At 33.9% G+C, this 26140-nt stretch overlaps 1 protein-coding gene across 10 annotated transcripts; it reads right to left on the bottom strand.

The window, feature by feature from the left end:
• Positions 1–440: 440 nt before the first annotated feature.
• On the bottom strand, positions 441–13299 carry LOC119991349. 10 transcript variants are annotated; one of them, XR_005466224.1, is made up of 8 exons: positions 9976–10127; positions 9418–9873; positions 9266–9312; positions 8923–8956; positions 8674–8757; positions 8431–8494; positions 3943–8292; positions 441–2212 (listed from the first exon to the last, which is right to left on the bottom strand). XR_005466224.1 is itself a non-coding variant. In XM_038837711.1 (8 exons), the coding sequence occupies exons 5-8, from the start codon at positions 4550–4552 to the stop codon at positions 1594–1596; spliced, it is 459 nt and encodes a 152-aa protein (XP_038693639.1). In that variant the 5' UTR covers positions 4553–4555; positions 8081–8292; positions 8431–8494; positions 8674–9873; positions 9976–10127; the 3' UTR covers positions 441–1593. The 10 variants fall into 10 exon arrangements, 4 of the variants coding, with proteins under 4 accessions (XP_038693639.1, XP_038693638.1, XP_038693637.1 ...); XM_038837711.1 differs by having other exon boundaries at positions 441–1773; positions 2102–2212; positions 3943–4053; ... (1 more) ...; positions 8081–8292; positions 8674–9873; XR_005466223.1 differs by having other exon boundaries at positions 9266–9873.
• Positions 13300–26140: the final 12841 nt, after the last annotated feature.

Here is a 26140-nt window from a genome sequence, read left to right as displayed (position 1 = left end):
GCGCTTTCCAAAAGAAAATTCCCTTTTCAGGTTGATTAAATATTTGAATTGGTTGCTCTTCATCCGAAACTTTTAAGTTGTACCCTTTCAGTTTCGGGAGTTTTGGTCTTAGCTTGAAAGCCTTTTTTTTTTAACAAGCTTATTGGTGTACAAAAGTTTTTGTCTTTTTAATGTGAAGTACTCTTTCATTCCTTATAATCAATTTCATGTCATGTTGACTTGCTGAATTTCTGTGAAGCTTTCTTTGAAACTTGCAGAGAGATTTTTCCAGAGGTTTTGAAATTTAGTACAATTTTTACTAATAGTAAACAATGAATTACAATTTAAGATGTTGAATTAGTTCCCTAGGTTCCAGTGGTTGCTTTTCTTAAAAAAAATTCAATTTGCATGCAAATAGTTCATTGGTTGTTTTAAATTTGGGTTATAGAATTTTTATGTGGATGTGGATGTGCATGTTTTCAGGATAAAATGGCCTTAGTTTTGGGCAGGGTATCAATTTGTATGTTTTTTACAAATGTTGTAGGTGAGTTCACCCTCTAATTCAATTATTTTATATTGATGATCCTTATGTATAAATCATTTACCCCAAATGTTTTCCTACTTAGTCATTGCTTTGTCTCAACTGTTACACGCGATGACTCCTTCTACTGTGATGCCTACTATACGTTGTTTTTTTTTTTTTAAAAGCCAAGTCATATCTGCAAATTATATGCACAACTCAAATAATTTTTGGCTTCCATGAGAGTGATATATCCTTACGATGAATGTTTATATTCCACATAATTTCACGTTTTTTATTTCATTTCTATATTTGTTAAACTAAATGGTGAAAGTACTAATTCTTATAGCAGGTATTTTCTTGTCAAGTGCTTTCAACTTTTCTGTACATATAAGTGACACTCAAAAAATGAAGCAAATACTGTACCAATATCATTGCGATGATACCAATACTCATTGTAATATTTTAACTAATTTTCATACTTTATTCTTACAACAAAAACACCTTAAGCAGCGGATTTATCAAAATGAGCTTTGAACATCTCACCTAATGTTGTTAACAGGGTCTATTTCACTACATGAAAATCAAAATTCTACGGCTGAAAATTACAACACTCACCAGCAGCAATAGAAATTATAACGCCTGATGTGAAACTGGTGAACAACTATATTGAGCATAGCGCAGGGTATTACACTAGTTAAATTATGAAGTGGAGACATGATACCAACAAAATACTTTTTCCGAAGCAAACCCCAAAAAAGAAAAGAAGGAAGGAAAAAACCAAGTACATTTTAAAAAAAAAACTTTATAACTAGTATTACTACGATATAGGTTTTAAAAATACTAAATGAATGAGAATACTTTTTTTTTTAAAAGGAGAATCAAACAACTTTTTTAGCAATCACACCTTAACTTAGCAGTTAAGAGATTATTTTTTTCACTTTTTTGAGATTGCGAATTCAAAAAAGAAACATCTATTTCCAGCTGGTAATGTTTTATTCTCATCCTGATTGTTTGGCTACATTTACCTTTTGTACCTTTTTCAACCTTAGAACTATGTCTGTATAAGAAGCAAGAGATTCAAAAATGTATAACTATCTATCTGTTATTACATATACACAAAAGTAATGGGAAGCAAAGAAGCTCACTCTTTTACAAGCAGAAATGGGATGGTGAACCATAGGCCGCCCAGCCAACGGAAGTAAGATTCTGAGTTCAAATTCCCTAAATCCATTTTCTATAAAAATGGATTTTGGATCACCTCCCCTTATCATCTTTCAAGTATCCAGAAAGCCAATGAAACAGGGAAAAAAATGCCATTAAGTAGTTCAGAAAGAAACAAAGAATAACAATCATGTATGATGGAACCACCACCACCAAACATGCTCAACAATGTGCCATGCACACTTGTCTGGGCTTCTCATTTTAGCTTCATATACGAATATTAGAAATACACCAGCTGGGATAACATCTTGACTCTAAGACTCAATTAAGAGCGAACTGGGACAATCTTAGGCAACTAAAAAGCCATTTTATATTATTCTAGGAAGCAGATAAGCAACTTGGGAGAGAAGCATAATCAAACTCAAAAGAATTGCATACCCGTTCCTCCATCATGGACCCAGATATTGATCTTATTGCCCAGCACAAAGTGTTTAAGGTGTTCCATGTACAATCCTCACCACTTAGTTGCTTACTTAATTTCTTCAGCATCTGTGAGATGGCAAGAACAAAAGCACAATAAATTTAGTTGAAGGAAAGACAAAGTAGTCAACAGTCAAAGAGTAGTATAAAGAACAAATTCTATTATCCCTCCATCTCCTACTTAAACAGAATATCCATTTTTGTATGCCCGCAGCCAGAGGTCTAGGAAGCACGGACACTCCTAAAATGGTGGTGTGTCCGTGTCGGACACCGACATGCCTCGGACACGTGTCCAAGCTGTGTCCTGTTTTTTCTTAATTTTTTTGAAGATGGACACGGCTTGGACACTTCCCGGACACGGCAATAGACAATACACAAGTTACACAGAGTCTGTAAGGTTTGAATCACAAGTCTGGAATCTTCCTTATCAACACCAACCTCAAATGGACATATACAGAAATTATACTATACTAACATACTTAGATTTAATTTTAAGACACTAATTTCAATATCATACAGAGTTAGTAGTTGTAATACATTACATGCTTTTGTTATCTTAAAGAGAATCCATATATGTGTATGTGTGTGTGTGTGTGTCTATATGTATGTATGTATGTATGTATGCGTGTCCTTGCTGTGTCCATGTCCTACAAATTTTGAAATTGTCGTGTCCCGTGTCCGTGCTTCCTAGCCAGAGGTTGATGTCGCTGTCAGAAAATAGGATTGACGAACCGGTGATCTCGATCATCACTCTACGATAATACTTGATAACAAAAAACGTGCTCCTGGACTTCCCAGTTATCATCTACAGTGCTCTGCTTCATTACTTCTATGAAACAAATTTGAATGAATTTAAGGGCAGCAAAGTTGTTGATTTTGTATTACAGCATCTTCCCTATGTTCTTTTGATTCCAATTAGAGTGATTTATTTGAGTTTTTTTTTCCTTTCTTTTTTATAGGATTGATTATGCTTCTTCACCTACTGGTTTTAAGTATCACTTTAGTCAAGAAGACACTAAATTTCTCTTCCATATTTCAAAAGATAATATCTTTTGAGCTCATGTTCAAGATATCGTAGTTGCCCAGCTATGACTTTGTGAAGCACCGCACATTAAAAACTTTTAATAATGATCGTTTCTATCATACAAAAAGTTGGGTAATCTTAAATTCCAAATTACTGATTTTTTTGCTCTAAAAAATTTGTAAAATGTTATATTAAATTGTATCTGTATACTTTAAAATTAGCAAATAATGATAAATTCATCCAATTGAAAATTGTATTTGCCTAATTCCTCATTTTATACTTGCAGTTAATGTGAAAGCACCTAAAAGTGATTTCACCTAAAAGAAATTTGATTTCTTAGCCTCTCTAATTAGTAGTGTTTGTAAGTCGTAATCAAACACGAATTAGTGGTTTTCCTGACAATGGACAGTCAAGGAATGGCTTTAAAACACAACCTATTTAGCAGTGATTATATATTTATATGAATCCTTTCTGGCACTATTATTTGAATTGATGCCCATATACATTCAGCTGACAGTTTGTGCTGTCTTGGTGCAGTATTTTACCCTAACTTCTTCCCTTTGGCTGTGAAACGACATAGCGTTGGTCGAGCATTAAGTTGATTTTCTTTCTTCTTGCCATCCACATTAGTTTTTATGCAAAATCAACATAGTGCCAATTTAATGGTGAATGTTAGTGCCAATCTCAGGCAACTAAAAATCCATTTTATATTATTCTAGGCAGCAGAGAAGCAACTTGGGATCAAAGCATAATCGAACTCGAAAGAATTGCATACCTGTTCCTCCATCACGGACCCAGATACAGATCTTATTACCCAGCAAAAAGTGTTTAAGGTGCTCCATGTCCAATCCCAACCACTAAGTTGTGTACTTAATTTCTTCATCATCTGTGAGATAGCAAGAACAAAAAACACAATAAAGTTAGTTGAAGGAAAGATAAAGTAGTCAACTGTCAAGAGTAATAAAAAGAGCAAAATACTCTTATCCCTCCATCTCCTACTTAAACATAATATCTATTTCTGTATGTGCTCCTGGACTTTCCAGTTATCAGCCACAGTGCTTTCTACGGAAGATCAATCCACTTGCAAAAGAAGGCATAAAGCATCAAAGACTAATCACAGGCCACCCCATGGCTCATATGCATATCAAACTCTTAAAAAAGCAACACACTTACAATCACCCATCAATAACAGCCGTAAAGTTGAGTCCTCATTCAGAAAGCATAACCCACACAAATACTTATCAAAACTCTCCTGAATGAGGGATTGCATTGAACTGTTGATAAAATGCACAGGAAAATAAGTCATAGAATCCTAGATATACCCATACCTGTTTTTCAGTGTCCACACGATCAAGGTGTGACAAGTAGTTCAGTGTTTCCTTCATGATCTAAAAAAAGTTAATTAAACAGAAACGAAATAACAAAATTATTCCACATTGCATGGCTCGCTCAAAACCAAGCTGCTAAATTTCAAACGTCAAATTTCAAGAAGAAAAAAGTTGCAAGTTAAGCAACAAATACTAAAATTATAAACCCAGAAAGTCACCCCAAACAACTAAAATCACATAAAGATAATAAAATTTTCCAAAAAAAAAAGATAATCTAAGGTTTCAACTCATAAAGGGCTTGGTTAAGGCAATGAGTAACTTATAAATTTAGGCCCAACTTCAAACATGCATGTTATTGTGTATGCCACAAATTCTCCAAACTCACAAGTGAGAAGGAGAGTGACTTGTAAATTTGGTCCTAACTCTTAAACATCTTATGTGTTTTTTATTGTGGACAAAATCGTGCAATCCTTTATCCAAAGAAGACAATAGCTTAAATTAACTTGCACTCGTTTCGACATTTGCCAACTATGAACGAACTTGAACTTACTTATTTTTTTAACAAAGAGTGCTCAAACCCGGTTTGAGCATGTCAAAGTATGTTAAAAATGGGAAAATTTGAAAAAAAAAAAAACCTTAAACCAAAACTAAATCCCAATGAATAATGGACAATGCAAATCAACATAAAAAAATCAATGGATGAAGCAAAATCCAAAACAAAATAAACAAAATACTTGAAAATAAAAATTCAATCCAAAAATCCGCAAATCAACATAAAGATTCAGTGGAAAACTTAAGGAGGAAGACAATAAACATCTACCAGTGAAAGGTGAATCCTAAATCAAATTCAAATTTATCACAACTATAAAAAATTGCAACAAATAATAGGGGAAAAACTCACAGCATAAAGATTCAATGAAAAAACCCAAGAAGAGGAAGACAATACGAATCCACAAGAGAAAGATGAAGTGAAATTTTTTTAATTATTTTATTTCTTATTTTACTTAAGTTCCGCACTAAATACGAAATTATTTGCAGTTTGATATGATATAATTAATCAATATAACTTTGTTATTATAAGAGATCGAAATCATTTTTCTTCAATATGTACATAGTTTAATTGTCATAATAAAATTAATTATATGTGGTTTTGCTAATTATTTATTTCCTAATTTACTTAAGTTCCACCTTATATATGAAATTATTTGTAAGCCTTTTGGGATAAATGATCAACATGTTCTGTTTACCATACTAATTAAGACCAGTGGTTTCTTGAACTATGTAAATATATCAAATTCAAATCGATGACAACTACAAAGAAATTTCAAAAAGTAATACGAAAAAAAAAATCAACAATTTAACTTCGCAACCATAAGAGAAATTAGCCCAAAATAACAATTCAATGAAAACCTCAATGATTAAGATAATCCACAAAATAAGGAGAAAACCCCACATTCAAAATCCGCAACAAAAACATAAAAACACAAAATAATAACCAATACAGTCCAAAGCCATAAACAAACATTAGTTCTTAGTAAAAGTTCAATCAAACACAATGAGAAAAAGATTCCAAATATAAATTAATTACCAATCAAATCCCAAATTATGAATAATCTTCCAAATAAATTTAAAAAACAAATGGGGAGAAGGAAAAATCAATTTCATAAACGACACATGGTGTGAAGTAATATTATATTAAAACATTAAAAAATTTAAATTTTAGCAACATATATATTATTCAAATAATGAAAAAGCAGCAATTTATAAATTATTTCTACATGCAGTTCCTTGGCATAGCACATAATAAAATATCGATAAAATTAACAATTGTAACATATATTTTGAAAAAAAAAATATCTGATAAATTTTTTAATTCTTTTATTTCTTATTTCACTTAAGTTTCACACTAAATATGAAATTATTTGCGGATTTATATGATATAAATAATCAATATAATTTTGTTACAATAAGAGATTGAAAAAATCATTTTTCTTCAATATGTACATAGCTTAATTGTCATTTATAAAATTAATTATATGTGGTTTTGCTAATTACTTATTTTCTAATTTACTTAAGTTCCACCTTATGTATGTAATTATTTGTAAGCCTTTTGGGATAAATGATCAACATATTCTTTACGTTAATTAGTTAGGCCATAGATTAATTGCTGTTATTATGGATTTGGTTATGCATTTTTTTTTAAATAAAATTCAAATCGATGACATTAATCATATGGACATTAATCATTAACATACAGCCAGAGAGAGAGAGGCAGTAGGCATGATTAGAATCGTTTTTATCGCTTCTCCTTTACTTTGTGAGTTATATTTATAATAAGACTGCCTCACATGATTCCAGTGTCTACCAATGTTAAATGCGAAATAGCCAAGTCCTTACCACTCGAATTGAAAATTAACATTCTTAGAACATCAAAACCATAATGTAATTGATTAGAAAACAAAGATATAAGAACTGCAAAAAAGACACGTCCTCCAGGTAATTTATCTAAAGCAACAACAAATTCAGTGAGAGACTTAGAACACAAAGATATAAGAACTCCAAAAAAGACACAAGTCCTCCAGGTAATTTATCTAAAGCAACAACAAATTCAGTGAGAGACTTAGAAAGCACGCTATGAAAAATCGGGTGTTGTTAAGATGACCATGCACATTCTTCTTTTTCACCAAAACAAATAAGTTAAAAAGAAAAAGCATCCATGCATCCCAATCTGATTATAAGTATCAAACTAGGTGCGTACCTGCTCGTTACAAACTTTACTATCGCATTGCGGCGGGTATTATAATTTATGGCCAGAGAATACAACTAAATCATATTAAATAATAAAATGAAAGTAATCTAATTGAATGATTATGCTACTCAATCAATCTGCAATAATTTTCGGAATTATTGAATGATCATATTTAACCTCAGTGAAATGAACAAAGCATATTATAATTTTAATTATAATAGTGTTCAACATTTAAAAAAAAGTAACGCTTAGCACTGACCATCCGTTTAATAATACGAACATCTAACATCCACAGACAAATCCCAACAAATAACCGATAAAATCACAAATCAATTTCAATAATCATAAAGCGAAGCTTAAAGAAAGAAAATTAAATATATATATATAGTTGATTATTGCGTAACTAATCCCTCAAAGTCGCCCAAACCTCCAGACAGTCCTTGTGCTATCGCGTAGTATAGCCATGAGTCTCCTTACTTTTTAAAAAGAAAACAATGAGTAATTCGATTATTAGGAATCATATCTAACATGACTTTTACAGCACATAGAATGGGCATTATACAGACACAATTATTTAACATTCCTAAATTAGTTTAAAAGAGCGTTTCTACATGAGGTGCAAAAAATTTAAAATTGAAAATGCATTTTCCTCGAATTTAATCTTCATGGATATGAAACAGCAATGTAACTAACTCATATGACCCACCTTTGGGTTTTTTTGGAACTAAGAAGTAAGAATCAACCTATTCAATTCTCATATAATTTCCAGAAGATAAATAGAATCAGACAACTATAAAACATAAGGTCCTTTTTTAGGCTATAGCATTAGAGCTTACTTTGAGGACGATGATGTATCGCCAAATGTCACATTTGTCTCATTGATATCCCTCATGGCATCCAGGACGTAGCTAGAATATAAGAACCAGAGAAGAAACCCATCAAATGAAATACAAAATAAAACAAAACTCCCCCAGGAATAGCATCAAAATCCAATTAAGTAGGCAATATGACAGTTTTGGGCACTTATCTGGTAGAGGAATCAGAGAACCTATGCACCACAAACAACAACAACTATAAAGACATGTACATGAGAAGGAGATAATGTTATGATTCATAAGAGGAAACTTTGAAAAATAAAAGCTAAGAAATAACAAAAAACAGAGGATGATGCGGGAGAAACTCCAACCTTAGAAGAGAAGAAAACCCTAAATTGTGTTGCAGTCATCTGTCGGTATAGCTGCTCCAAGACTCTAAAAATTTTACCAAACCAAAAATCACAAAATCAGAAGCAGAAACTCAGTATCGAAGATCCAAAACAATTAATGAACACAAAAAATTGAAATTCAAACACAATCGGTACAATTTTGGATTGCATTGCATAGCAGTATAAGAATTGAATGAAGTAGGATGTTAAGCGCCGTAAATTTACCTAGAGGAAGTGTGTCCTACATGGCCGATCATGTCTTCTTGAGCAAGAAGAAACCATACCGGGCTCAGAGTATTGCATATTTACCTGGGGAGAGTTACAGAAAGTAAGAAACCTCATAACGTCATAAGCAATGGAATAAGTTAACATGGAAAAACATAGATTGAATAAGTTAACATGGGAAAACTTAAGCTGCTTAAAACATTGTGTCTCTAAGTCATAAGAAATGGAATAATATCAAGAACCACAAACCTCCCCTTTCGCCTTCACAAATTAAATGCGTCAGCTACAACGAAAACAGCAGAAATAAGAAAATTAATAAACCCAAACACAGGTAAGATTTTTTTGTTGTTAAGGAAGAGGAGGGGGCAAAGAAGCAATTGAGATTGGGGATCGTTTGTTTGGCAGAGCCAGAGTTAAAACAAATTAGCCAACTTTGTCTCACCCAAACCATGAAAGCAATCTTATACGCAGAAATTAAAAATGTCAAAAGCATAAGCTCTGCTAGCAGATAAAATCCATTACATACCGCTTGTCTGGAAGAAAATACATAAACAAATTGACAAAACCCATATTTGGAGAATTGAAATCTTACTATCTTTTATCTTGTCTAGGACAGCAAGCAACGATTTCCTCTTAGTCCTATCCAACCACAATTTGAAGAACAGAGAGAATAGCATGCAAATTATCAAGATCAACACAAAGATTAATCAACAGTAACGCATCACCGAGTTTGTAGGGACTCACCATATGGTAAAAGTGCTCAGAACTCAAGCAAATAGAATCCTAAAGAAACCTAAACTCACTTGGAAGGACAAAGCAAAGTTACAGGATGAAGAAGAAGAAAAGCACACCAACTGCTGAAAAAAATGAAGCTGAGATATATCACAACATTAGAAATTGATCACACGCATAAACAAGAAAAAAAAAAAAAAAAAAAAAAACTTGCCATACATAAAGCCCAAAAAAAATTTTAACCCCTAAAACCCTAGAGAGAGAGCCATGTGGAAGAAAATTGGTCTTATCAAAGCCATAAAACTCACCAAGTGTTCATTATCTCACTTCTTCGGCTTTTAAAAACTCTGGATCTGAAGATCGGTGACACCACCGATAATCTGCAGACGAATTAACCCGTGAAGGAAAGGAGATGCACGCACCAAAGCCTTTGTCTGTAGTAAGGCTTCTTTTGTCGGTAGTGGAATTCTGTGAAAGACAACATGCTAGAGGAACTGAAACAACTAATTGAAAAGGCAGCTGTTTATTTCTTAAGTAAACAATGTGATTCAGGGAGAGTCAACGGAATACCTTAGAAGTCCATTGTCTTAGCTAAGCACCTGCTTCTTTGATAAACAAATCAAAAGAAAATTTTGTCCTAAAAGTGAAGACATGTAAAAGAGATTAGTGAGGGGCAAGTTTAAAGATTTATGTAGTGATATGTGAATCATCTTCCTAGAATATACAAATAGAAGGTTAGTGGGATTATCAAAATCTTATACACTCACAGTACTAGAAAATCCCATAGCTTCATATTTGCCTAAAAAAATGAATTGATCTTCTGTAATAGGTGGCATAGCAGTTGGCCGCGAAAGCCCTGCAAAGAAAACACAATGTACAGATTTTAATTTGAGAACCTATAGAAAGAAATAATAAAGCGTTGACATCAGAGTAAAAGATATAACCGGGTTGATAAGCACAGATAAATAACCCAGAGTAGGGATGCCAAAACCTATAAACAAAAAGAGCAACAGTAGAATGGGATCTCACATCAAGCTCGGTGACTGACAACATATCCTTGAAGTAGCAAGAAGGGATAGCCTTCTCTAAACCATTCCCATAATTTCCCTTCCCCCATCCATAATTTTCTGCCATTTGAAACCATGTCCTGCCTTCCCATCCATAATCTTCTTCTCCGGCTCCGGCCACAGCCACGGCCACTGGATTTCAACAAAAAGCAATTATCACTAATCAACAATGCCTTAGAAGCTCACAATATAGTGGGAAAAAAACATTGGACTTTTAAAGATAGAAAAAAAAGGAGGGACAATGTACTCCCAGATATTTTCCCCATCCTCTAACACATGTCGAATCAGAAATTCGGTCCAAGAAGATGTTCTTTTCATGCCTTTTGTAAACTTAATAAGCTGTTGACACTTGTTTCTATCAGCAATTGCTCAGTTAATGAACATTGTAGTTACAAATAAATGATGGATATGGGATGTCGAAAGTACTACAACACCTATGCAGACCTCACTACTTCACAGTTGGAAGCAAAGCAGAAATATATACCTGTAAGCATGGGAGGATTACAGGTCTATGCAGCTGTAAGAAATGTATGCACATCAAGCCATACCTGGAAAGAAAGGAAAAAAATGTAATTACATATGCAATCATGGCACATAAAAAAATGGAATTACACAACAGGACCGAAGAAGATGGAAACATAAGAATAGCAGGTGCAATAGGTGAAAACCCCAATTACCCATGTGATAAACGGAGAAAAAACAACATTTCAACCATCAATTAATGATAAAAACTAAGAAAAATGATTACCTCCCCCTGTAACCCCGGAGTGTGTAATTTGGAACTTCCAATTTTGCATGTAAATCATCAAAATCAACACAGAGATTAATCAACATAGGCAGAGAAATAAAAAACTACCTAAACCATACAAAAGCTTAGAACAGAGAGGGGAACACACAACAATTAAAACCCTAGCAAATGAAAACCCCAACATTATATATGAAGACACCAAAACCTCTTTATGCCAATAGAAGTGAAAACAAACCTTGAACTTGAGAGAGTTGAGTCACCAAGAACTGCAAGCAATCGAAAATATGCCCCATCCCATCTTCCCTCTCATCACTCTTAATGAATTTGGAAGTTAACTATAACCATCAAACCCGAAAATTAACGTCTGCAGCAACCCGAGGGCTACTATGAGTCCAAAAGCAAGAACCTGGAATACAGGTCGTCGATTTGGAGCCGATTCGAGAGCAGGGCTTCGCAATCGGACAGTGGGCGGATTGTCACCAACTGTAGCCGTTGATCTTCCATTTGGCTTTGAGACAACCAGTATCCTCGAAGATCAATCGAAAATAATTGATCAACCACGCCAAATACCCGTATCGCGTTCCTACCTGAGGAACGGTTTTTCCATGGGCACAGTGCAGACAACACGCAGAAGAAACCCCAATCACCCGTGAATAAGAAGAAGAAGAGGCAGACAGAAGAAAGAGAAGAGGATGTGTGCAGAATACCATAAAAAGGACAAAAGTATGTTTGGGTTTATTTCTAATGGATTTTTCTGTTTGATTATCAATAGGAGTAAGAAACTGAAAAGGTGCATGAGTAGAGCAAAGGGACGGAACTCGCCGGGAGAAGGCCCCAAAAAACTCCACTTTAGTAAATAAGTACTAGATATCTTCCTAAGAGATTGGGGAGATAGGCTAATAGAAACATCTATTTCCAGCTGGTAATGGTTTACTCCCATCCTGATTGTTTGGCTACATTTAGCCATTGTACCTTTTCAAACTTAGAACTATGTCTGTATGAGAAGCAAGAGATTCAAATATGTATAACTATCTATCTGTTATTACATATACACAAAAGTAATGGGAAGCAACGAAGCTCACTCTTTTATAAGCAGAACTAGGACAAAAGTAAGAGCGAACTAGGACAATCTACGGCAACAAAAAATCCATTTTATATTATTCTAGGAAGCAGAGAAGCAACTTGGGATCAAAGCATAACCGAACTCGAAAGAATTGCATACCTGTTCCTCCATCATGGACCCAGATATAGATCTTATTACCCAGCAAAAATTGTTTAAGGTGTTCCATGTCCAATCCTCACTAAGTCGTTTACTTAATTTCTTCATCATCTGTGAGATAGCAAGAACAAAAAACACAATAAAGTTAGTTGAAGGGAAAAATAAAGTAGTCAACTGTCAGAGTAGTAAAAAGAGCAAAGAACTCTTATCTCTCAATCTCCTACTTAAACATAATATCTATTTCTGTATGTGCTCCTGGACTTTCCAGTTATTAGCCACAGGCCCACAGTGCTCTCTACAGAAGATCAATCCGCTTGCAAAAGACGGCATAAAGCGTCAAAGACTAATCACGGGCCACCCCATGGCTCATATAGTCATATGCATATCAAACTCTTAAAAAAAAGTAACACAATTACAATCACCCATCAATAACAGCCGTAAAGTTGAGTCCTCATTCAGAAAGCATGACCCACACAGATACTTATCAAAACTCTCCTGAATGATCACTGACAGGTCCACGGTTCGAGCCTCCAAAGGGCCACAGGAGGTTTACATGGTCGTTAACTTCAGGGCCCGTGGGATTAGTCGAGGTGCGCGTAAACTAGCCCGGACACCCACGTTAATCAAAAAAAAAAAAAAAACTCCTGAATGAGGGATTGCAATGAACTGTTGATAAAATGCACAGGAAAATAAGTTATAGAATCCTAGATATACCCATACCTGTTTTTCAGTGTCCACATGATCAAGGTGTGACAAGCAGTTCAGTGTTTCCCTCATGATCTAAAAAAAGTTAATTAAACAGAAACGTAATAACAAAATTATTCCACATTGCATGAATCGCTCAAAACCAAGCCGCTAAATTTCAAGAAGGAAAAAGTTGCAAGTTAAGCAACAAATACTAAAAATATAAACCTAGAAAGTCACCCCAAACAACTAAAATCACATAAATATAATAAAATTTTTTAAAAAAAAGATTGTGAAAATGGTTTTAGGAAGACGAGCCGTTAATGAAATATGGACCGTTGTGAAGAAGTTGAGAAGAGATGAATTCCTCCCCTTCCGATCCGCCATTTTCGAACCATTGTGAAGGATAGAAGAGCCAGATTTGATCTGTAATCTCTATGATTAAGGGTTTGTTTTTAGATAACAAATAATGATAGAAAAATGTGAAATAAAAGCTAAGAATAAAAATAGTGAAGAAACCGAGTTCCATACCTCTTCCCGTTGGTTGAGTGATTTCATTCCTGGAACGAGTATAATGAAGGAATTACATCCAGAACTTATTTCAGTCTAATAGTTCAGGGATTAGCATTTCCTAGGTTGTTGACCTTTTTCTCGTCCATGGGGCTAGCCTCTTAATAAACACAATTATCAAAATGGCAAAAGCAAAAAAAAAGAAAACACAAAAAGCAAAACAGTTGTATTGGCTGAAAGAATGATTCTCAATTTTATCATGCAAGGAATCACTCTTGCCTAAACCATATCAAGCCACACTGAACTGAACCAATCAAAGTCAAGTATATCTTGAAAGAAGAAAAAGAAAGAAAAAAATAAAACTTCCAGGTTAACTACTTTCAACATCATAACAGATTTTGAAAACAAGAGAAAAAAAAAAGAGAGAGACAAAAAAGTAAAAAAGAAACCTAAAATAAATAAATAAATAAAAACCAATTATCAAAATTCCAAAAGCAAAAAAAAAAGCACACAAAAACCCAAACAGTTCTATTGATTGGTGGAATGAAATTCTCAGTTTTATTCATGCAAGGAATCACCCTTACCTAAACCAAGTCAAGTCATTCTTAGTTTTATTGCAAGGAATCACCCTTGCATCAACGAAGCTTGCCATTCTTAGTTTATTCATGCAAAGAATCACCCTTGTCTAAACTACGCCACGCCAAAGCAAACCAAGCAAGTTGAGCCAACCTTTAAAAAAATCCAACTTAACAATTCAAACTTTCAATATCATAGACTGACTGTCAAGATAAAAAACAAAAAGAAAAGAAAGAATACAACAACCCAAACAGCTTTGATAGTTGGTGGAATGAAATTCTCAGCTTATTCATGCAAGGAATCACCCTTGCCTATACCAAGCCAAGCCATTCTTAGTTTTATTCATGTAAGGAATCACCCTTGCCTAAATCAAACCATGCCACACTGAACCAAACCAAGCCAAGCCAATCAAAAAACAAAAAAAAAACTCCCAACCTTACAACTTAAGTACTTTCAATTTAATTGTCAAAATAAAAATAAAAAACATAAAACTGACAGAATAAAAGTCAAAAAGAAAACTGAGACTCACAACATATAAAAGGCCAAAACCTAATAAAACCCAATTATCAAAATTTGAAAACAAAAAAAGGAGAAAAATACAAAAACCCAAACAGCTTTGATAGTTGGCGGAATGAAATTCTCAGCTTATTCATGCAAGGAATCACCCTTGCCTAAACCAAGCCAAGCCATTCTTAATTTTTTTCATGAAAAGAATCACCCTTGCCTAAATCAAGCCAAGCCACACCGAACCAAGCCAAGCCAATCAAAAAAAAAAAAAACAAAACACAACAAAACAAAACATAAAACTGAGAGAATAAACGTCAAAAAGAAAACAAAGACTCACAACATATAAAAAGCTAAAACCTAATAAAACCCAATTATCAAAATATGAAAAGCAAAAAAAAAAGGAAAATACAAAAACCCAAACAACTTTGATAGTTGGCGGAATGAAATTCACAGCTTATTCATGCAAGGAATCACCCTTGCCTAAATCAAGCCAAGCCACACCGAACCAAACCAAGCCAAGCCAATCAAAAAACAAAAAAAAACTCCAACCTTACAACTTAACTACTTTCAATTTAATTGTCAAGATAAAAATATAAAATATAAAATAAAATAAAAATATAAAACTGAGAATAAAAGTTAAAAAGAAAACTAAGACTCACAACATATAAAAAGCCAAAACCTAATAAAACCCAATTATCAAAATTTGAAGAAAAAAAAAAGAAAGGAAAATACAAAAACCTAAACAGCTTTGATAGGTGGTGGAACGAAATTCTCAGCATATTCATGCAAGGAATCACCCTTGACTAAACTAAGGCAAACCATTCTCACTTTCATTTAAGCAAGGAATCACCCTTGCCTAAACCAAGCCAAGTCATTCTTAGTTTTATTCATGCAAGGAATCACCATTGCCTAAATCAAGTCAAGCCACACCGAACCAAACAAAGCCAAGCCAATCAAAAAACAAAAAAAAATAACTCACAACCTTACAACTTAACTACGTTCAATTTAATTGTCAAGATAAAAATAAAAAATATAAAACTGAGAGAATAAAAGTCAAAAAGAAAACTAAGACTCACAACATATAAAAAGTCAAAACCTAATAAAACTCAATTATCAAAATTTGAAAAGCAAAAAAAAAAAAAGGAAAATACAAAAACCCAAACAGCTTTGATAGTTGGCGGAATGAAATTCTCAGCTTATTCATGCAAGGAATCACCCTTGACTAAACCAAGGACGAGCCATTCTCACTTTTATTTATGCAAGGAATCACCCTTGCCAAAACCAAGCCAAACCATTCTTAGTTTTATTCATGCAAGGAATCACCCTTGCCTAAATCAAGCCAAGCCAATCAAAAAACAAAAAAAAACTCCCAACCTTACAACTTAACTACTTTCAATTTAATTGTCAAGATTAAAAAAAAAACCATAAAACTGAGAGAATAAAAGTCAAAAAGAAAACTAAGACTCACAACATATAAAAAGCCAAAACCTAATAAAACCCAATTATCAAAATTTGAAAAGCAAAACAAAGAAAAATACAAAAACCCAAACAGCTTTGATAGTTGGCGCAATGAAATTCTCAGCTTATTCATGCAAGGAATCACCCTTGACTAAACCAAGACAAACCATTCTCACTTTTATTTATGCAAGGAATCACCCTTGCCTAAACCAAGCCAAGTCACACCGAACCAAGCCAAGCCAAAACAATAAAAAAAAAACAACTCCAACCTTACAACTTAACTACTTTCAATTTAATTGTCAAGATAAAAATATAAAATATAAAATAAAATAAAATAAAAATATAAAACTGAGAGAATAAAAGTCAAAAAGAAAACTAATACTCACAAGATATAGAAAGCCAAAACCTAATAAAACCCAATTATCAAAATTTGAAAAAAAGAAAGAAAGGAAAATACAAAAACCCAAACAGCTTTGATAGTTGGCGTAATGAAATTCTCAGCTTATTCATGCCAATCAAAAAACAAAAAAAAAAACTCACAACCTTACAACTTAACTACTTTCAATTTAATCACCCTTGACTAAACCAAGGCAAACCATTCTCACTTTATTTATGCAAGGAATCACCATTGCCTAAACCAAGTCAAGCCATTCTTAGTTTTATTCATGCAAGGAATCACCCTTGCCTAAATCAAGCCAAGCCACACCGAACCAAACAAAGCCAAGCCAATCAAAAAACAAAAAAAAAACTCAGAACCTTACAACTTAACTACTTTCAATTTAATTGTCAAGATAAAAATAAAAAATTGAGAGAATAAAAATCAAAAAGAAAAGTAAGACTCACAACATATAAAAAGTCAAAACCTAATAAAACCCAATTATCAAAATTTGAAAAGCCAAAAAAAAGAGGAAAATACAAAAACCCAAACAGCTTTGATAGTTGGCGGAATGAAATTCTCAGCTTATTCATGCAAGGAATCACCCTTGACTAAACCAAGGCAAGTCATTCTCACATTTATGCAAGGAATCACCCTTGCCTAAACCAAGCCAAACCAAGCCATTCTTAGTTTTATTCATGCAAGGAATCACCCTTGCCTAAGTCAAGCCAAGCCACACCAAACCAAGCCAAGCTAATCAAAAAACAAAAAAAAAACTAACTCCCAACCTTACAACTTAACTACTTTCAATTTAATTGTCAAGATAAAAAAAACCCATAAAGCTGAGAGAATAAAAGTCAAAAAGAAAACTAAGACTCACAACATATAAAAAGCCAAAACCTAATAAAACCCAATTATCAAAATTTGAAAAAAAAAATAAAGGAAAATACAAAAACTCAAACAGCTTTGATAGTTGGCGCAATGAAATTCTCAGCTTATTCATGCAAGGAATCACCCTTGACTAAACCAAGGCAAGCCATTCTCAGTTTTATTTATGCAAGGAATCACCCTTGCCTAAACCAAGCCAAGTCATTCTTAGTTTTATTCATGCAAGGAATCACCCTTGCCTAAATCAAGCCAAGCCATACCGAACCAAACGAAAGCCAAGCCAATCAAAAAAAAAAAAAAAACTCACGACCTTACGACTTAACTACTTTCAATTTAATTGTCAAGATAAAAAAAAAACCATAAAACTGAGAGAATAAAACTCAAAAAGAAAACTAAGACTCACAACATATAAAAAGCCAAAACCTAATAAAACCCAATTATCAAAATTTGAAAAGCAAAAAAAAAGGAAAATGCAAAAACCCAAACAGCTTTGATAGTTGGCGGAATGAAATTCTCAGCTTATTCATGCAAAGAATCACCCTTGACTAAACCAAGGCGAGCCATTCTCACTTTTATTTATGCAAGGAATCACCCTTGCCTAAACCAAGCCAAGCCAAGCCAAGCCATTCTTAGTTTTATTCATGCAAGGAATCACCCTTGCCTAAATCAAGTCAAGCCACACCGAACCAAACCAAGCCAAGCCAAGCCAAGCCAAGCCAATAAAAAATAAAAACCCAAACCCTCCAACCTTACAACTTAACTACTTTCAATTAAATAGCCAAGATAAAAAAATAAAATAAAATAAAATAAAATAAAAAACATAAAACTGAGAGAATAAAAGTCAAAAAGAAAACTAAGACGCACAACATATTAAAAGTCAAAACCTAATAAAACCCAATTATCAAAATTTGAAAAGCAAAAAAAAAAGAGGAAAATATACAGCTTTCACATAAATTAATAGAAAAATCCTTCTAAGATAAAAAGAAACACATCAGAACATGAGCACATAAATTAATAGAAAAATCAAAACCCAAAAGCAAAATTGTCTCAAAATAAGCTGTACTGAAGAACCCACAACCAAGAAATCCCCAATAATCAGATGAGCAATTCGAAAACCCTTAGGTGTCATCACAATGGACAACACTAACCATTAACTTCTGCACATAGAGATGAGCAGTGAACAAGAAAAACTATGGATACCATTAATTAAATACACAACAATATAGTTTCAAACTTAGATGAACTCAGATTTTAGATTCAACTGTTGATAGAGAAACAAGCAGAAGTATCAATTTGGGAAGATAAACACATATACCCATCCAATTTCGGACAAAAAACCACAGATACAATCCGTTCAAAAGGAACTGAAGGTTGAATACAATCTACAAGTAGAATAAAATCAAAGCAAATTAACATGGATTACCATTCACTCAGAGTATTGAAAGCAAGTATCAAAAGAAGGTGGAAGAAGACAACACCATATCAAAAAACGTAAATAAGAATATGCAAGAAACCCTAAATTTTTTTAGAAGAAGGAGGAACTTTAGAGAGAAGTTCTCTGAGAGAGAGCCGTTAGAATTGTTCCAAAAAACATAACCCTTGAATTTGAAAGAGAAGGCACATATTAGGCAAATTAGAGAAATTATTTTAGAGAGAGCCTTAGAATTACTTTAAGAATAGAGCCTTAAAGAAGGTGGAAGAAGACACCATACGTAAATAAGAGCATGCGAGAAATCCAATTTCTATAGAAGAAGAAGGAATACAGAGAGAACTTGAGAGAGAAATCCTCTGAGAAAGATCCGTTAGAATTGTTTCAGGAAAAAAAATAGCCCTTGAATTTGCAAGAGGAAGCACAGAGTAGGATTAGAGAAATTATTCTAGAGAGAGCCTTACAATTATTTTACGCACTGAATCCTTAATCTGAAAGAGGAGACACAGAGTAGGATTTAGGGAAAGTATTCTAGAGAGAGCCGTTAGTATTTTTCAAAAAAAAAGGAGGAAATAGGACCGTTGAATTTGAAAGAGGAGCCACAGAGCATAATTAGAGATATTGTTAATATTTTTTTAAAAAAAGGAGTGTTAGAGGAAAAAAAAAAAGTGGAATTTTTATTTTTGTTAGAAAAAAAAAAGGTAGGTCGGTGGCATGGAACAATAGTGGGGTTGTCTAGGGTTTAGGGGAACAAGATTCGAAAATCGGTAGAAACAGAGCAAGAAAATTATGCAATACAACTCCAAGAAAATCACAAAAAAAAAAAAGTCGGTCAGAGGAGGGAAAACAGTGGTTGTTTAGGGTTTAGGGGAACAAGATTGTAAATCGGTAGAAACAGAGCAAGAACATTATGCAATGCAACTCCAAGAAATCACGAAAAAAAGTCAGGCGGTGGAGGGGAACAACAGTGGTTGTTTAGGGGTTAGGGCAACAAGTTTTGGAAATCGGTAGAAACAGAGCAAGAACATTATGCAATAATACAATTCCAAGAAAAACATGACCTGGATGAACGAACTCCATGATTTCAATCTTCAGATCTTCGTCATCTCCTTCTCTCCAAGTCGAATCAGAGAACATCAACTGATAAATCGGAAAAATTGAAGATGTTGTAGCAAAAGAATCATCAACTCCACAGCAGTATTTGCACCCCGATCATCAACTCCACAGCAGGTATCGAAACAGCAGTCGTGTACACAACGATCTGCAATTTCAAACGCTTACACACAGCGATCGCAAACCCGACTCATTTGGTCCGCTTTATTTAGGTTTAGTTTACCCCAGCTTTGGAGTTGTCGCTTTAAGCAATTTGAAATGGGCCTGGTCAAAATAAGTTCGAAGGTCCAATGGGTCCACTGTGGAAAACATCATAAGCCCAGAGTGGATTATTCCTTGTTAATTTAATAAAATTATTTACAAAAAAGATATTTACTCGAAATAAAAATCTTATGGAAATAAATAAATTTTTTTTTGCTATGTGCAACTGCATTAAAAAGGAAATAAAAATAGATAAACAATTTTTATTTTTTTTTATTTTTTTAGATTAGTGTCAATTTATTGTATGAAGTCCAGCCTCAACAACGTTTCTTAGGCATGGCATGTAATAAAATACCCATAAAATTAATAATTCTTCCATATATTTTGAAAAAATGAAATTATTTATTTATAATAAAAATCATAAATTTATTTGTTTAAATGTATATCAATCATTGGTTGGAGGTTAAATCATTAATTTAATTCTAGTTTGATACTAAGGGTCATGCCCGCGCTTCATGCGACATGTAATTTTACTTTTTAATTATATTGCAGCATAAATATAGTGTTCGTTTTCAATCTCCATCTATAAATATGAACAAATTTAGGTTTATGGATGAAAGCGGCATGTAATTTTACTTTTAATTATATTGCAAGCATAAATGTAGTGTTCGTTTTCAATTTCCGTCTATAAATTTAAACAAATTTAGGCTTGTGGATGGAAGCGACATATAATTTTACTTTTAATTATATTACAAGCATAAATGTAGTATTCGTTTTCAATTTCCGTCTATAAAGTTAAATAAATTTAGGTTTGTGGATGGAAGCGACATGTAATTTTACTTTTTAATTATATTACAACATAAATGTAATGTTCGTTTTCATATTTTTGGTGAGGAAGTAGAGTTCTGTAAGCGAGATGGTGTGATATAGAACAAATTAAACCATGAAAATGTCCGAAACCACCAACCTTTTGTGTTTTGTGCAGTACTTTCACTTTCTTTTCTTTCTTTCTTTTTTTCCCCTTTTTTGGGCAGTTGGAATTTGGAAAACAAGACTCGAGTAAACTAAGCCGGTTGAAGCCCAAAGTTATAGGCTGGTGGATGATGAACTCTGTTATGCATTCATTCTGACCAATTCAAGGCAGCAGGAGTAGTGCAATCTTCCATATCTAATAACCACAAGCTGTTCGTTTGGTACACCAAGTCCTACAAACGAGAGAGGTAGGAATTGACAGGGAAGTGAGAAACTACGATGGGAGCTCCTCTTGATGATTCCAATTTCTTCATGGGTTTCTCTGAATCCTTCACTTTCTTGCTGGAGACTGCAAGATCATCTGAGACACGAGAAGAAACTGAAGGCAGAAAGCAACCAAAAATGGCTGAAAACAGACATCATTTTCAAATATAGCTTTTGTTTGGTAAAAGTTCTGGTGTGGAGATGTAATTGAGCGATATTGCAATGAAATCAACAATGAATAACTATGTAAGCTTGCTCTGTGGGTATGTATCCATGACTTGATCTAAGTATATATAGTGGAAGAATATGAGAGCTGTGATGAGCTTGTAGAGCAAGGAAAAAAAATCAGGAGTTTCCTGGTGGGTTTCTGGCTGCTTTGACCGCACAGGTATGTTTGGTCAAAAGTCATATTTGTTATATGCCATCCATTTGCAGGGCCGGCCCTGAGCACGGGCCGGCGTGGGCGACGGCCCAGGGCCCCCAATCTGGGGGCCCCAATATATATAAGTGTATACTGAAAAAGTTGAAGAGTATTTTATACAGTTTTGACAAGTAGATGATTCATTTGGTTTGGGTATTTTTAATGAGTTGATTGAAGTGTTAAAGTGCCTATAGTTTGACTTTGATAATGTGAGGGGGCAAGGATATGATAATGGGTCTAATATAAAAGGAAAACACCAAGGTGTTCAAAAGAGATTGTTCAAAATGTTGTGAGGTGATATTATGTGATTTCATGTAATTTTCAAAATGTAAAATTTTTTTTCTTTTTCCAATTTTGTAATGACTGATTGTAAATTTTATGTAATGAAATTCAAGGCGTGATGGCCTAGCCTCCCAAAATTGGATTCCAACCATCAAAAATTTCATGCGTTATATTTTTGTGTTTTTTAAGTATAAAAGGTCTCCAAATAATTTTTTGCCCAGGGCCACCAAAAGGGCAGGACCGGCCCTGTCCATTTGTCTCTTTCTGTTTATGCGCACCAGGGAAGAAAGTCGATGACAGTCTCATTTTTCATATCTTCTTCCCATAACTTGTTGCTTTGAAGAAGTTTCAAAGTTGCTGAGGAAGGAATACGTGACTTTGAAAATTTTGTTTACAATATTCCTCAGCTCAATTAAACATGGTTTGTGTTTTAGGGGATATACACGAACTGCACTTGAATTCCGTAGCAAATAGGGTTATGCTGATAGAAGATGTCCAAAATTCAGTTGTTGGGAATAGGAGTATTGGTATTATGGATAATGTGTGTTTAGGTGTGTCAGGATTTGTCGTCAGTCCAAAAATTTTGACAAGGGTTTGCACCAAGTATGACGAATTGTGTGTAGGTAGAAAACACAAAGTTATTGGCTCAAGACTGTCTTCTAGGAAAATGACTTACAAAATAGGAACACATCCGGTATGTTTTTTGGATAATTGGAATCAAGACTCAAATAAACTAAGCGGGCAAAAGCCCAAAATTACGGGCTAGTGGACTGCATCCACCGGCTAGCCAGATGGCCCAAGAATCGGTCTTTACACCCCAAAAAATTTATGCCAAATGTTCTACTTGAAACATATTTCAACGCTTTGCACAGGTGTGATCACTGTGATGATAAAAAAAAAATTATAATATGAACAAAATTGCAAAATGGTGATATAACATAAAGTCACAAGTGATGGACTAAATAAACAAGCTATAATCCAACCCAATAAATAAATAAATAAATAAAATCACACAAGACGACCCAATATCATTTTGAAGAGTTGTACAAACATCTCTTTCAATTATTAGGATCGCAAAGAATAGCTCCTGATGATGAACTCTGTTATAGTGTTATGCATTCATTCTGACCAATTCAAGGCAGCGTGATCATGATCAATAGCTGGAGTAGTGCACTCCTTCATATCCAATATAACCACAAGCAGTTCGAGTACTGTTCGTTTGGTACACTGAGTCCTACAAGCGAGAGAGGTAGGAATTGGCAGGGAAGTAAGAAACTACGATGGGAGCTCCTCTTGATGATTCCAATTTCTTTGCGGGTTTCTCTGAATCATTTACTTTCTTGCTAGAGACCGCATGATCATCGGAGACACGAGGAGAAGAAACTGAAGGCAGAAAGCAACCATAAATAGCTGAAAACAGACTCATTTTCAAATATAGAATTTTGCTTAGTAAAACTGGCTGTGGAGATGTTAATTGAGTGATAGGGCAGTGAAATCAACAATGAATAAATGTGTGAGCTTGCTCTGTGGGTATGTGTCCATGACTTGATCTCAGTATATATAGTGAAGATGAGATCTGTGAGCCCGTGATCAGCTTGTAGAGCAAGGAAAAAAAAGAATCAGGAGTTTCCTGGTGGGTTTCTGGCTGCTTTTGACTGCACAGATATTTGGTCAAAAAGTCATATTTGCTATATACCAACCATTTGAGTCTATCTGTTTCTGCGCACCTGGGAAGAAAGTCGATGGCAGTCTCATTTTTCACATCTTCTTCCCATAACTTGTTGCTTTCAAGAAGTTTCAAAGTTGCTGAGGAAGGAATACGCGACTTTGAAATTTTGCCCAGAAACGTCCTCGGCCCAACTACAAATGGTTTTAGAGTAAGGTACACGTAGTGCGCTTGAATCAATCCAGTCAAATAAATTTGGGGCTCCACAATTGCGTAGGCTCTACAATTCAGATCTAATGATAGAGAAAATTTCACGCAAGTTTTAAAAATACCAAAAAAATAATGATGTGATGTGATATACCTTCCAAATCATTATATTCAAATGATAGGCTTTACGATTTTAAACAAATTGCGGAGCTCTCAAATCTGTAGCAAATGGGGTTATGCTATCTAAAATGTAAAAGTAAAAACAATGAAAGGAATTATAGCCAAATTCATATTTTTAGTTCTTTGTACCAATGAAGTCCGTTTAATGCCCGTGATTGTAGAGTTCATTATATCAATGAGATACATTTAACATGAACATTATTTGCACTCCATTTTTTACTAAGTATACCCCACTCTAATGTGTTTTTAAAGTGTTAATGGGGTATACTTAGTAAAAAACGGGATGCAAATAATGTTCATCACATTTAAAGTCCATAAATATAGGTATCACCAAAAGTTGGACATATCATCTTTGTCTCAATAACTATAACCTTCGGTCTGTTTCATAAAATCAAAATTACAATTAAAATAAGCCCACCTTATTGTTGAAATTATTCCAATACAAATTACCCTTCTCTTTTTTTTCTTTCTTATCTTGACAGCATGGTAAATGAGGCAAACAAATATGAAGGAAGCAGAAAACTGATTGTACTAAATGCATAAGAAGGAGAAGAAAGAGAGAGCAAAATGTTGGTGTGAATTCATTCAACTTTCTTAAAAGGAAAGTATTGGAATTATATGCAATTCTTTTATCTATCTAATAAAAAGAACATGGGTTTTAATAGACCCAATTGATATCTACTACTAAACTTAAAACAAGCCCAATAAGCAGTTGAAAGCAGGTCCAACCCGCGTAAGGCCCAGGCAAGAGAAACAAGCCTCAACCCATCTTCACCTTGTTCATACAATAATATCGAAGGAAATGCAGGGCCCATGTACTTGGTATGTGCATATACTGTGCATGTGATTTCACAGTAGGAGGAAAAATATTCGGAAAAGTAATCTATGTCAAAAAAAAAATTTGAAAAAAATAACAGTCGTGACCACGACCTTTTTCACGCCTAACACAAAATCTACTTTTTAGGCCAATCATTTAAAATCATGAGAGTAGTAGATGAACACAACATAAAATATTTGCATCATGGACCCATCAGCCCAAAAAAATACATACATACATAAATATGTATATGTATATATATATATATTGCTCTTACCCTCTCTAACTCTCCATTATTGTTATTTTTAGGTAGGACTACAACTATGGGACAGTTTTTAGGATTGGCCACATCTACTCAGACAAAAATGATATGGACATTGAAAACAGAGTAACATCACCTAATCTGCAAATTTTCAAAAAACCCTAATCAGGAACTCAAATAAAATCAAACTCCTAGAGGCCAGGGACATTAAAGAAACACAAATTTATACTAAAGGCACTGCTTGGGTTTTAGGTGATGACAGGGAATGGATGTTGACCTATCAACAATGGAGACCTTTGATTATAATTAGACAAGTGGGTTTTGCCTGTGGATAATTTCTTTAATGTTTTTTTTCCTGGTCCAAAATGGGATGAGAGAAAGTTTATTTATTTTTAAAAAAAAAAAATTAAAAACTCTCACCTTTCAAAGGCCTGAAAGAAGTCAACCTTCTTAGTGAGGGGTGTTTGAAAAGATTAATATGAAGACACCCCTAAACGCTTCCTCCCTTTTTTCCTCTCTCTCTCTTGCAAACTTTTATGAAAGAAAAACTTGTCTAGCTATCTCATATTATTCCATAGGCAACTCTTTTTAAGTCGCAAGTGTTAGTGTGAAGAATTGAATTTAACAAAGAAGTTTTTGGTTGGGATATTGAGATTAATTGTGGCAACTGTTTGCAAATACGAAAGGTCACAAATTCAACTCCTATACACAGTAGTTTCGACGTTATTTTCTGCACGAGTTTCTATCCGATATTTCTCGTCATCAGTATGAAGCAAATTGAGTTCACAATCTGAATTTAAAACTGGACCAAGTACTAATGGTACGATGAGTATGTTGGTCCGAAGAATTCTCGATAAAAATTATTTATTAAGAATTGAACTTAATCTC

The sequence above is a fragment of the Tripterygium wilfordii genome, chromosome 22 (genome assembly GCF_013401445.1).
Source record: "Tripterygium wilfordii isolate XIE 37 chromosome 22, ASM1340144v1, whole genome shotgun sequence".
In the NCBI taxonomy this organism is placed as follows: Eukaryota; Viridiplantae; Streptophyta; class Magnoliopsida; order Celastrales; family Celastraceae; genus Tripterygium; species Tripterygium wilfordii.
Note: the sequence above shows the minus strand (reverse complement) of the source record. Positions and strands in the feature narration are given on the sequence as shown.

Coding starts and splice junctions, on each gene's coding strand:
- LOC119991349 (XM_038837712.1), bottom strand. CDS start 13,216: ATGAGGGAAACACTGAACTGCTTGTCACACCTTGATCATGTGGACACT. Junction 4,054..13,159: donor ATGTGGACACTGAAAAACAG/GTATGGGTATAT, acceptor GCTATCTCACAG/ATGATGAAGAAATTAAGTAC. Junction 1,774..2,101: donor GGTCCATGATGGAGGAACGG/GTATGCAATTCT, acceptor GATACTTGAAAG/ATGATAAGGGGAGGTGATCC.